A 12,001-nucleotide genomic window follows, 5' to 3' on the forward strand; every position below is an offset into this window, starting at 1 on the left:
TATAAGTTGCTACACGAACTCCCCAACAGGATCCCAGCCTGGAAACGGGATTACTTTGTAGTCCATAGCTCTGAGGGGTGGCCTTTCCCAACCCATTGAAGGCTGGTAATTCAGGTTCCTGGTGTTAGACTGGACCTGAAGACAAGGGAGACACTCAAGTCTTGGGCAGATATCGGCTTCCTCTACTCGGACTACCTTGTTGAAGACAAGCTCATGCAGGCCGACTTGAATCCTGGTAAGTTGCCTTGGTTTTTGCCTTTTTAAGATTCTGATTAGTTCGTGGCTAATCTTACTTTCTGTTTTTGCAGCTATTATGCTGGTCAATGCAGAAAGCCTTTTGAGGAGCTCCCTGAAGGGAAAGAAGAGGACCACAAAGAGATCACACCAGGAGGATGATCTCTCTCCTGAAGTTGTAATTGTGGAGCCAGTCTCCACTGCGCCTCCCCAGGAAGAGGCCTGACCTGCTGCCCCTGAGGCGGTCATGGGCGAGGTTCATCACGAGGGAGCTTGCCCCTAGTATCATGGACCACGTGTAGGCCATGCGCAAAAGTCGGGGTGCTGTCTTTCAAGAAGAAATCGCGAAGTGGGCAGAGATGTCCCCAGGCCGGCTTTTGAGGCTAGTCGGAAGTCACAGCATGGTGGTAAGCGTTCCGCTTTTCTCTTCCCCTCTCTCCCCCTTTCTTTTTTTTTTTACCGACCTCAGTTTTCTTTTGGTAGGCTAACTCTGCTGGCCACGCGTTGGCCTACCAATTAGCGATCCACATAAAGGAAGCTCGTGAGGCTAGGGCGGAGGTGCAGAGACTCCACCGTGAGCTGGACCTGACTCGGGGATAGGTGCTCAGAGTGAAGAAGGGGGCTGAGGCCCAGAAGGAGCTGATCTTGACCCAGGAAGGGCAGATCTCCTTGTTGGCTGAGAAGAAGGCGCGGCTTAAGCGAGAGATCGTGAACCTCGAGGCCTCCATTGCGGAAGAAAGGAACAAGGCCATCGAGAGCTTCAAAGAGTCTCTGGAGTTCAAGGCCCTACAGGTCGAATACGGCTCGGACTCCTATTGATATGGATTCAAGCTGTGCCGGTACTTGGTTTGGCATAAATTCCACGATCTCAACCTCGGTGGTATTTCGATGACCGGCTTAGACCCTGAGTGGCAGATGAGGAGTCCGACTCTCCCAGGGAGGAGAGTGATGAAGATATCAAAGTGGTGGACTTTTTTGCTAACGAAATATACAATTTTCTAAGTAATTCTGAGTGCAAAAATAATCCAAGTGTGAGTGAGTTTCGAGCTGGGAAATTTTAAAATATAGGTTACCCGAGCTACCGAGTTGGCAATTAGGGATTACTGAAAGAATAAATTGTGTTTGCTCCGAACTGCACAAGTTACCCCGAACTACTGAGTTACCGATCTTGGCAGCGAGTAAGGGTAACCGAGGTGAAATAGACATCGTAGGGTTTATACCCGAGCTGTCTTTACCTTAGGTGTTAGAAGTAGTTTGCTTATGTTGGTGAGGTATCCAGGTCTTATGCAGCGCCTAGGTCCTTGTCAGTTTGGCATTTTCGGCCCTTAGGCTTTTTGGGAGGGACCCATAGTCTGCTCTTGAACTTTTGCCCATGCCGTAGAGGCAACTGGGTCTTCTTGTGGCCCTTAGGCTTTGGGAGGGACCTGTAGTCTGGTCTTGAACTTTTGCCCATGCCGTAGAGGTGACTGGGTCTTCTTGTGGTCCTTAGGCTTTGGGAGGAATCCGTAGTCTGCTCTTGAAGTTTGCCACGCCGAAGTGGCAACTGGGTTTTCTTGTGGCCCCTAGGCTTTGGGAGGGACCCGTAGTCCGCTCCTAAATTTCACCCATGCCGATGCGGCAACTGGATCTTCTTGTGACTCTTAGGCTTTGAGAGGGACCCGTAGTCCGCTCCTGAATTTCACCCACGCCGAAGCGGCAACTGGGTCTTCTTGTGGCCCTTAGGTTTTGGAAGGGACCTGTAGTCCGTTCCTGAATTTCACCCACCCCGAAGCGGCAACTGGGTCTTCTTGTGGTCCTTAGGCTTTGGAAGGGACCTGTAGTCTGTTCCTGAACTTTTGCCCATGCCGTAGAGGTGACTAGGTCTTCTATAAAGCGAGAGCTTCAGTTTCTAAAAAGGGGAGGACTTAACTTTCAGGGAGAAGATGACTTAGCCCTTTTGTAAGATAAGAACTTAGCTTTTGTAGGATGAGAACTTGACTTTTTGTAGTGTGTTCCCACAGGTGGCGCCAAATGATGTAATCGGTTCCGATCACGTATCATTTTTTCGTGATGTGTCAATTTTTTGGCTAAGTACCTCGTCATCTCGTCTGCTCCCATGTGGCCGGTGACTCAGAGGCTGAAGTAGAGCTGCCTGGTGGCGAACTACCTTGATGAGCTGCTTGGAGGTGAGCTACCTTGATTAACTGCCTGGAGGTGAGCTACCTTGATGAGTTGCCTGGAGGTGAGCTACCTTGATGAGCTGCCTGGAGGTGAACTACCTTGATGAGCTACATAGAGGTAAGCTACCTTGATGGCGAGCTCCATAGTGTAGTGCAACCCGACTACTACCGGTAGGAGGTGATCTGGCTACCAGTAACGATGGGAACTGAACTGGCTACTACCTGTTGGCGATGGTCTGCTCATCTTTGTAAATGGCGGGAGATGAGGGACCTATGAGAACCAAATCAAAGAACCCGAGGGTGTTTACCCGGTGAGGTCACTCCGATGGCTAAGTTAGCGCAACATAGTAGTAGAGAGCTTGAAGATGATAAGAGAATGAGAGAGCTAGAGAGCAGAGGTTACCCATCCCTTTTTGCATCATACCTTCGCCCCTGGGGGGTAATGGGACTGACTTGCGTGTTAGTTGGGTGAAATGCCATCAAACGGTAAAATTGTCCCTTCCCGTCAGAACTGGGGAGTGGGTGAGCTGATATAGCCGTTACAAGTCACAATCCCGTAAAATGCGGGGTACGGAGGTGTGTTCCTCGAGGTTGTCAGGTTGGTGCTTGTGTCAGGCCGCCAGGTCGGTGCTTGGGCCAGGCCGCCAGCTTGTGCTAGGGCTAGGCTGCTAGCTCATGCCAGGGCCAGGTTGCGCCAGGGCCAAGCTGCCAGCTCGTGTCAGGGCCAGGCTACCAGCTCTTGCTAGGCCGCGCTTGGTGGGACACCATCAACTTAACAAAGGCAAGTTGTTGTCAAAGTGGTCCCGAGTGTTGCCTAGTTGTTCTGAGGTGCTAGACTACAAGATGACGAGCTGTCTGTGAGTGCTGCATGATGGCAAGCTGCCTAGTGGCGAGTTGCCTATGAAGTGTTGTATGATGGCGAGCTGCTTGTGAAGTGCTGCATGGTGGCGAGCTGCTTGTGGCAAACTCGAGCTGTTTATCTGTCAAGGGGTTGCACTTATTTGGCATGAGGTGCCAAGTGTCACAATGTCATTGGAGAGCCAAATCCACACCCATCAATCATCATCATCATTTGTGACCTAAACAGGAACAACGATTGTAATGGTCTGAATTGTGTATGGAGAGCCCACGGCCACCACATTCTACTGCAACTAACCTCCAACAAGTAAGTAGTCTCTTTTTGCATCTTTTCCCCAGCAATAATCGGGAGTGTGGAGATAAACAAAATACGCCCTAGCTGCACAATCCATATCCATACAAACCACCGGAAAACTGAAAACTACCACTCAAGTCTCAAGGCCAATGCCAAGGCCATGGTGACGGAGCGGCTCCTTCTTTCTTCCCTTGGAAGCCGAGATTTTAATTACTTACTGCATCCTCGGCTCACATCGCTCCCACTCCCATCTGATGTTGCCTTGCCTGAATTATATAATATTATTTATTTAGGGTAAGCACGGACTGGACGTGCACCACGCACCCCGTCCCCGCTCCACTCACTGTATAAGTCTTTTTAAAGAATAAAAAAGAATTTGGCATATGATCAAGACATCATCATCAACATCAAATTGAGTTATTTTTGGGCCCAAGCCAGCTAACTAACGTGCATACGAACGAAAGGGTGTCTGTACTAAGTTACTAACTCCTAACTGTCCCATTAAGCAGGAGATGCTTTGCTTCCACCTAATGTGTGGCTATCGAATATGGGCTCCATTCACATCATATCATCTCCCAATCCCAAACCTATCTATCACAAGACAAAATTCAGTATGGTCGTCGAGGAACCACTGATGAAAGAAAAATCAATGTGTATGCTTCTTTAGAAACATTGCTTTTCTTTACTAAATTAATTAATTTACACGTAAACAGGATACTATCAAAGGTTAACATTGCCAACATTTCATTTCATTTACAGGGCATTTGAGTATTTGGGTTTAGGTCCAGGCAATCTGGGAAGAGTGCAAACACAAATACGTACATTGCAAATACAATTTTTGTTTCGCACCCAACATATTTGTATTTGCACTTGTCAAACTTGAGCCTAGTAGAGGAGCAATCCAGCTAATGAACATCTCAAAGTTAAACCCCGCCCGAGATGAAGAAAAGAAAAAAAAAATCATCAGAGTAATCGGAGGGCAAAAAAACACAGCAAAGAACCTGGGCCTGGCACCAGAATATCTAAGCTGACTCGTGCAGTCACACGCGCCAAAACCCACACGTATGGGTTATTGAAACGTGGCACTCCACCATTGCCATGTCAGCCTTCCTTCTCCCCCGATCCCAGGTCGAAGGGTCCTGAGCCTGACTTTCTGCTGCTTTTGATTCTCAACAGACCATACAATTTACGGAATTCTCTCACCGTGTGAACACTCTCCCTGCAGATCACTCCGCCCGACTCATTGGCCGGCCGTCCGTTTACCGACGCGTTCTCGCTCAACCTCCTCCCAACCTTCGTGGACCCTCCTCTTCCCTCGCTGTTGGTTTGCAACGCGGTGATCACCGATTTCAACGCCCGACTCGGCGAGCTCCGATTCACGATCATGATTTCTCCGATCTCGGCCGGACTAAGAGTTGCTCCACCCTGGAAGATCTCTTCCACTTGAGGGAACAACTTGTGATCCTTCAATCCCAAATAACTGTTGGCCAGAGTCTTGAACGCTGAGAAGTCACATAGAGGGAAATAAATGTGAACGTCAATCCTTCCGGGCCTCAAGACGGTAGGTTCGATGTGATCTTTGCTGGTCATGGTGAAGACCATCACCCGCTCCTCCCCGCAACACGAGATTATCCCGTCCATGAAGTTCAGAACCCCGGACAAACTCACCGACGTTGATTTTTCGCTAAGGAATCGGTCGAGATCTTCAATGACAATGACCGATCTGATGGTGGTCTGTAATAGGAGAATTTTCAGGTCCGAATCGTCGGAGACTTTCGTGAGGTCAACATCGTAAACGTCGTAGCAGAGAAACTTCGACATGGCGGCAACGAAACTCGATTTTCCTGTACCCGACGGTCCATACAGCAGATAGCTTCGCTTCCAGACTCGGCCGAGTCGGTGATAGTACTGCTTTGATTTGAGGAACGATTCGAGATCGGACTTGACCTTATTTTTGATATCGGAATCCATGGCGACGGTGTCGAGAGTCGATGGATGAGTAAATGGGACGCAACTCCACCGTCCATGACGATGCTCTGTTTCCGTGTTCGTGTAGAGCTTCACCTCTTTTCTCCGCTGCTCGATCTCGTCGGAGACCGAGTGGATGTGTTGGAGATAAGGACGGAGAATTCGGCGCTTGTCTTCTTTTCTGATCTTCAAAACAAAGGTTCTGCAAATGGTGTTGTTCCCTTCGCGCTTTTCTTCGCTCCTCCACGAAACTCTGGCGCCGAGAAAAGTGTCCTGGACGGTCTGATTGGAATCGAGTTGGAGAGCAATCTCGTTTGACTTTTTCCCGGAGAAGAGATTAGCGAAATGGGAATCTTCTATTGAGGCTAATGAACTTAAATAGGTGGAAACTTTTCTGTAAAGCTGGTTCTCTTGGTAGCTTTGGTTGAATTCGGGAACTTTGTAGAACTGATAGACGTGACACCGATCTTCTATCGATTGACACAATTTCTTTAAAAGAAATAACAGAGCCGTACCAGACAAAACCAGTCGAAGGACGAAGAAGACACCGGCGACCGCCAACACAAGAATAAATGGGTTAGTTGGAACCATGATTTCGGCAACTGGTAGGTTCCGATTGGGTCGTCGGAGATTCCCTCAGATGAGAACTTCGACAATAAACTTTTCTATGTAACCTTTTTTCCTCTTAGAAGCAAAAATCATGATTTCATTGCAACAACTTACGGGTTCGAGGAGACAGAAAAGTTTCGATTGTCCGGTTGTTGGAGAAATCAATCGTGGTTGTGTTCAGGACGGTAAAATGAAAATCTATAAAACTCTCCTCTTTTTATTGGCCGAGAACGAGAGGGAGGGATATAACGAAGCGGTTTCAGAGGGTAATGGGTAATGGATGAAGTGCCAATCCTTTCCTTTTAACGCCGTCTCGGCGGTTCTTGCCGGCAATTTTAATCGGTCAAAGGCAAGAAAGAGAGAGAGGGATTGAAGAATATTTTATTCTGGGAAGGCAGAGTGCAGGGTGTGCCCGGGCTTTCTATTTCTGCCTGGTTTCTCTCTACTCACTACCGGTCCAGCAGTGGATTTATTGGACTTTATTTTGATGAAATCACGGAGAGTTATCATAATAACACTACATTTGAAGTTAATTACTAAAATTCCGTGTTCATTCCGCCCCCCCCTCCCCGTAATTCACATCTGCGCTCCATAGAGCGCGGCCCACAAACGCCCTACAGCACATCCAACCGTGTATTAGGAACAACTCCCAAAATTGCACGTTGAGATGCGCATGTGGGGCGTAGATGTAAACTCCCTCCTTTATCTGGCAGTCTGCGTATAATCTGAGAATCCGGATCTATTTCTCACAATGCGCGTTTCACACCGAACTCGCAGCATATCTTGACCGCAAATATCGACTTCGCAGCATATCTTAGTCGCAAATCAAAAACATTTCCAATCCTTAAATTCATTATTACGGGAGATGCTCCCAACAAGGTGAGATGTGACTGTAAGGTCAATGTAATGGGCGCTGTGTGAGGAGGAGATCCTAGTTCCTATTCTAAAACTAAAGTAGTAAAGTATTTGCTAAAAGGGTAGACTATATATATTAACAAAATTTCATCACATAATTTTGCTGCTGAATATGTATTAATTAAATAATAAGGAATCGAAACTTTTAGTAAATAGGGTGAAAGATGGCATTTAATCTTGCAGAAGCTCTATGTACAGTGGTTTTTTTTTTTTGAAATGCATGTACAGTGGTAATAATGAGAAGCATTAAATAACTAAATAATGAAATGATCGTACCATAAAAGAAAGGGATAAAAAAGCAAAAGTAGAAAAGAGGAAGGAAAAAAATTAGTGAAAAAAGGGAGAGAAGTAAAGCAGCCTGTTTTTTTTTTTTTTTTTGATTTGTGAATTGGTCAATCCCTCGAGTGGTTGGTTATATTTAGAGTTTGTCACGGGGCGTTCGGAACCGTGGAACAGTGGAAGGTTACATTGTGAACAAAGAAATTATCAAGTTTCAGTAAAAGGAAATACGCTTTTTGTTTTTTGTTTTTTTTTTCTCTGACGCCAAAATTAAGGCATATAGATGCTGAGCTTAGGGTTTCAATTGTTGAGACCAAATCAGCCCCCCACTAATGCACAAGACCCAAACCGATTAAACCGGTAAATTCAGTCCGATCCAATCCGAGTTAGTTGATTTTTCTTTAGCACCGGTCAATTTCGGGTTATAAAAGAAATAAACCAATGGTTTGGTTTGGTTTTGATTTTTATGTGTGAAAATCAAAGCTGAATCGATCCAAACCGATTTAGATATATATTATATATATAATATATTTCAGATATTATATATATATATATATATATTTCAGAAATATATATATTATATATAAAAGTTCTGATATATAAAATATCAGTTTTAATCCATTTAATCATTTTTAATTTCCAGGTATCCAGCCTTTGCTTTCTTAAACTTGAATTCTTTACTGTTCACACCAAAAGAATCATTCACAAAACCGACCCAAATTAATTCAAACCGACTAGGTCGGTTTTACTTAGTATTGGGTCGATTTCAATTTCATTTTTAGGTAAACCAACCAGGTCGAGTCGGCTGGAAAAGCACCAATAAACCGATCCACCCTGACCCGTGAACAGTCCTACCCCCACTAAATTATATTGAAATATCTTCCGATAAAAATCTCAAAAATAATGATGTCATCATTAGAAGATGTTCTCAATACATGGCAGGGATGTACTGTGGGATATTATGAAGGACAATCTTGTGGGAGGCTGATTTGAACTCTCAATTGATACACATAAATAAATAAGAGGGAAATGACTTCAGCGACCCGCATTCCAGGGCCAATCCCACATTGTTGTGGTTTTCACTTTTCAATTTTATAACTTAATTGTGGGATTATTTCCCACGTGAAATAAGATGGTGGAAGCCAAAAGCTGGATGTGGAATCTAACTTACCAGTGTTTTTGAACCCGTTGACCCGAGTGGTCAGACTGTTAAGCCCAGGACTCATTTGGGCAATTAGCTAAAAATTACTGAATTGGTTGGTCCCCCATTCATTCAGGTGATTGAATCATGGATCCTTTTGCCATTATTTATTTTAATTATTTTTAAGTTGAAAACGGGTCATTCATTCAAACCGAATGGTTGAATCATCGACCCAAAAACGGTGATCAAAACGGTTTTGATTCGGGATCAATTTTTAAAATCTTGCTTTCAATGAATGTCCTTGCAACTCGCTTATGGTAAGTTCAAAGCATCTTTCTAACACAATCATATCATATGTAGCATATTTGTAAATAAACGGAGAAAGATGACGGGGGTTGTAGTTGACTAGTTGGTGGAATTGAGAAAAGGGAAGCCAAGGCCGCAGTTAGGCGTCAAACCGTCAACCCTTACCCTTCTTAAAAAAAAAAAAAAAAATGACCCGACTAATGGCTAATGCTACTAGCATGTAAAAGAATAATGTTGGAAGGGAACAAAGAAAATTGGAAATGCTGACGTAACGCAGCAAAGCTTCCTTATTTCCCACCCCGTGTTTAAATCGTGTACAGCCAGTCAGCCACACCCCTTCTATGGTCATGATTCATGAAAATGCCATCTTTTCATTTTATTCTTTTATTTCCCCTCCTCCTGGTTTTCCAGTTTATATATGCTGTCAACTTTGAACAGCCATTTGATTATTTCAGATTTTATAAATAATTAAATTAAATGTTTATTTTATACAATAAAGTATTATTATTTTGTTTTCTTTTTAATTTCAGATGGGCAGAACTATCCTTAAAATTGATGGATGCTCCCCCTTTTCCTTGAGGCTTCATTTGGTAGAGGGTAATAACGGTATAAAAGAAAAGCTTCGAATTGGCAATAGAATTGTCATATTAAGTAGATATCACCCAACCCAATTACCCAAATGCCAAATCATTCAACGTTCTGATCTCTCAACTGAACAGGTCAAGGTCAAGCCAAGTGTCAAATGTTAATCAATTCTCACTTGTATCTCCCCGTCCCCGGTTCTGCTATTCTTCTATTCTGGGCCCCAACAAGGCCACAACCACGGGCCACCGGTCCACAGCCGTATTATCTAAGGAGGTCTTTTTGAGACGATTGTGATGCCAATATGCTCTCATGAATGAAAAATTGAAACTGCCACTCCTAACACGTAAAGTCTTAAAATTCCTTGGTTGGAATGGAGAATGGAGAGGTGACGACAGTTGATAATTAATTAACAAGTTTTTTACTACTCTACTCTATTCTATTCTATTCTATTCTAATGGAGAGGTCTTAGCTAAAGGTCCTTTATTCCACAACCACTTGCCTTATCCTTACGCCATTTACATCCATAAATTAAAATAATGATAAGTGAATTGTTGGGCAACTTCAACCTCTGTTTTGTTTTAAGTATTTAGGCAACTTTCCCAACTTCCGTCCCTTTTGCTGGCTATCTTTTATCCCAAATCCCCATGACATGCACTAGTTAGTAGACCATAGCGTACGTCTAACACCATTACTATGGAATCCATGTCTAACTCAGTCTCAGCTTTTAGTCTTTTACATGCGTGGTCGAGGTTGTCCTTGTTAGGCAGTGGGGTTCTCGCCATCCAGCTGGGAGAGAGATCCATTGTTGTTAGTCGAAGCAAATAAGCAACCTACATCTCGTCATATAATATCATGTCCATTATGGTGCATGTATACAAAAACCACACACAATAACGATGTTGGGTGGAGTCGTTGAGCCAATCTCACCCACACTTGAACCAACTATCATGTCCTATCCACAAGATAGAAAGATAGATACCGGGTCGTGTTTGGGTCTGTGGGATTTTCAACTATTGACTTATTCAATTATAATTTATAATTAACCACTATTGTTTGCGCTAATTTTCTGGCCCAGATATTAAGAAAAAAACAGAGGAGGTTATTTCTTTTTTATTTAAAACAGAAAAAAGAAAAAGAAAAAATAGAGCACCGAATGACCGAACAGCAAGATATGTATATGATTTGTGGCTAAATTTGAAATGAGGTTTTGTGTCAGTTAGGAAGTTGACAAGTCTGCAGTTTTATCTCCATTTAATTTGTTGGGAAAAACAATAGAGGTAGACATAGTTCCAAATAACAAGTTGTAGATGACTAGACATATTAGATGGCGGAATGCTGGACACCTACAATAAGAAGTTGCGAGTTGCTAGCCCTACACATTTTCACCCTACGTCTACGTGGACGGTGGATCTCACCCTCATCATAGGATAAGTTTATATTTAAGGGTAAATTACATATAGGTATTATGCACTTTACTTGAACTTAATACTTGACTACCTTGAACTCTTAAAAGTAGATACTTACGTCCGTCGATTAGCATTTCGTCAGTTAAGCATTAAAAATACCATTTTCATCGTGTATTTTTTAGATTATTTTATAGAGTAAAATCATCACTAGAGAATGTCATCATCAAAAAATTTGAATATGAGAACCTCATGGGATAAGAGTATTTTAAAAGTCCAAGGTACTCAAGTATCCTAATTAAAAGTTTAAGGTAGTATAGGGTACCTATATGTAATTTACCCTAAAATTAAAACACTAAGGACAGAATTGGAGTTAGAGTTAGATCTAGGCGATGTTTGGAGCCATGGGCATTTGTTCAATAAATGCTACCACAGGTAAGGGTGTCAATGGACCAGTTTTGGACCGGACCCCATTTAATCCAAAATCAATTCAGACGGATTGGACGGACCAAAAAGACATAATGGATTGGACCAATCCGGTCCAAAATATTTATTAGATTGGACTAGACCTAGTTCAACCGTAATAAATTTATATTGAATTTAGTTGGATTAAGCCAATATCTGGTCCATTGATATAAGATAAGAATATAGGTGTCAATGGACCAGGTTTGGGTTGAAACCAATCTAAATTAAAATGAATTTGAACAAATTGAATGGTCCAACCATTGAATTAGATCGGTAAAAAATGGTCCAAATTATTCATTGGATTGGATTGGACCTGGTCCATTTGTAATGGACTCACATTGAACTGGGTTGGATAAGACCAAATCCAATTCAATCGACACCCCTAGCCACAAGCGCCACTTCAGCATTTAGTCCAATCATACTGATCTATACGCATAAAAACTTGTAAAAGTATGCTTCAATTTATGTGCACACCTACCGTTGAAGGAAGATTCGTTAAAAAATATTCATTTTAACATTTTCCCAACCGATAAATGTTTATTCACTATTTTGATGATGTAGTGACTAATAATACTTAATTGTTAATAACAAATTCTATTATTCCTTTTTTTTTATATAATATTTAATGAATAAACGGAAACTATACAAAACACATACCTAACTGCTCACAACTGTCTCTAGTATCAACCGTGGAGAAGAGGCCGGTTTATTCCTTTAAAAAGCCAAATTGAACTTTAATCTATGAGTGATAGATGTGTGGCTGCTATTTACAAGCAGCATACAA

At 42.9% G+C, this 12,001-nt stretch overlaps 1 protein-coding gene across 1 annotated transcript; it reads right to left on the reverse strand.

Annotated features, from left to right (window-relative positions):
* Window positions 1–4,208: 4,208 nt before the first annotated feature.
* LOC148881067 (AAA-ATPase At2g46620-like) lies at window positions 4,209–6,654 on the reverse strand. Its single transcript, XM_088963310.1, has one exon. It carries the CDS (start codon window positions 6,103–6,105, stop codon window positions 4,648–4,650), a length of 1,458 nt encoding a protein of 485 aa, XP_088819436.1. The 5' UTR covers window positions 6,106–6,654; the 3' UTR covers window positions 4,209–4,647.
* Between the last annotated feature and the right edge of the window lie 5,347 nt (window positions 6,655–12,001).

This window comes from Nelumbo lutea, chromosome 1 (assembly GCF_056320005.1).
Source record: "Nelumbo lutea isolate HS-2025 chromosome 1, American lotus-T2T, whole genome shotgun sequence".
NCBI lineage: Eukaryota > Viridiplantae > Streptophyta > Magnoliopsida > Proteales > Nelumbonaceae > Nelumbo > Nelumbo lutea.

Excerpts from the sequence above, each read along its gene's own strand:
- LOC148881067 (XM_088963310.1), bottom strand. The coding sequence starts at position 6,105 with ATGGTTCCAACTAACCCATTTATTCTTGTGTTGGCGGTCGCCGGTGTC.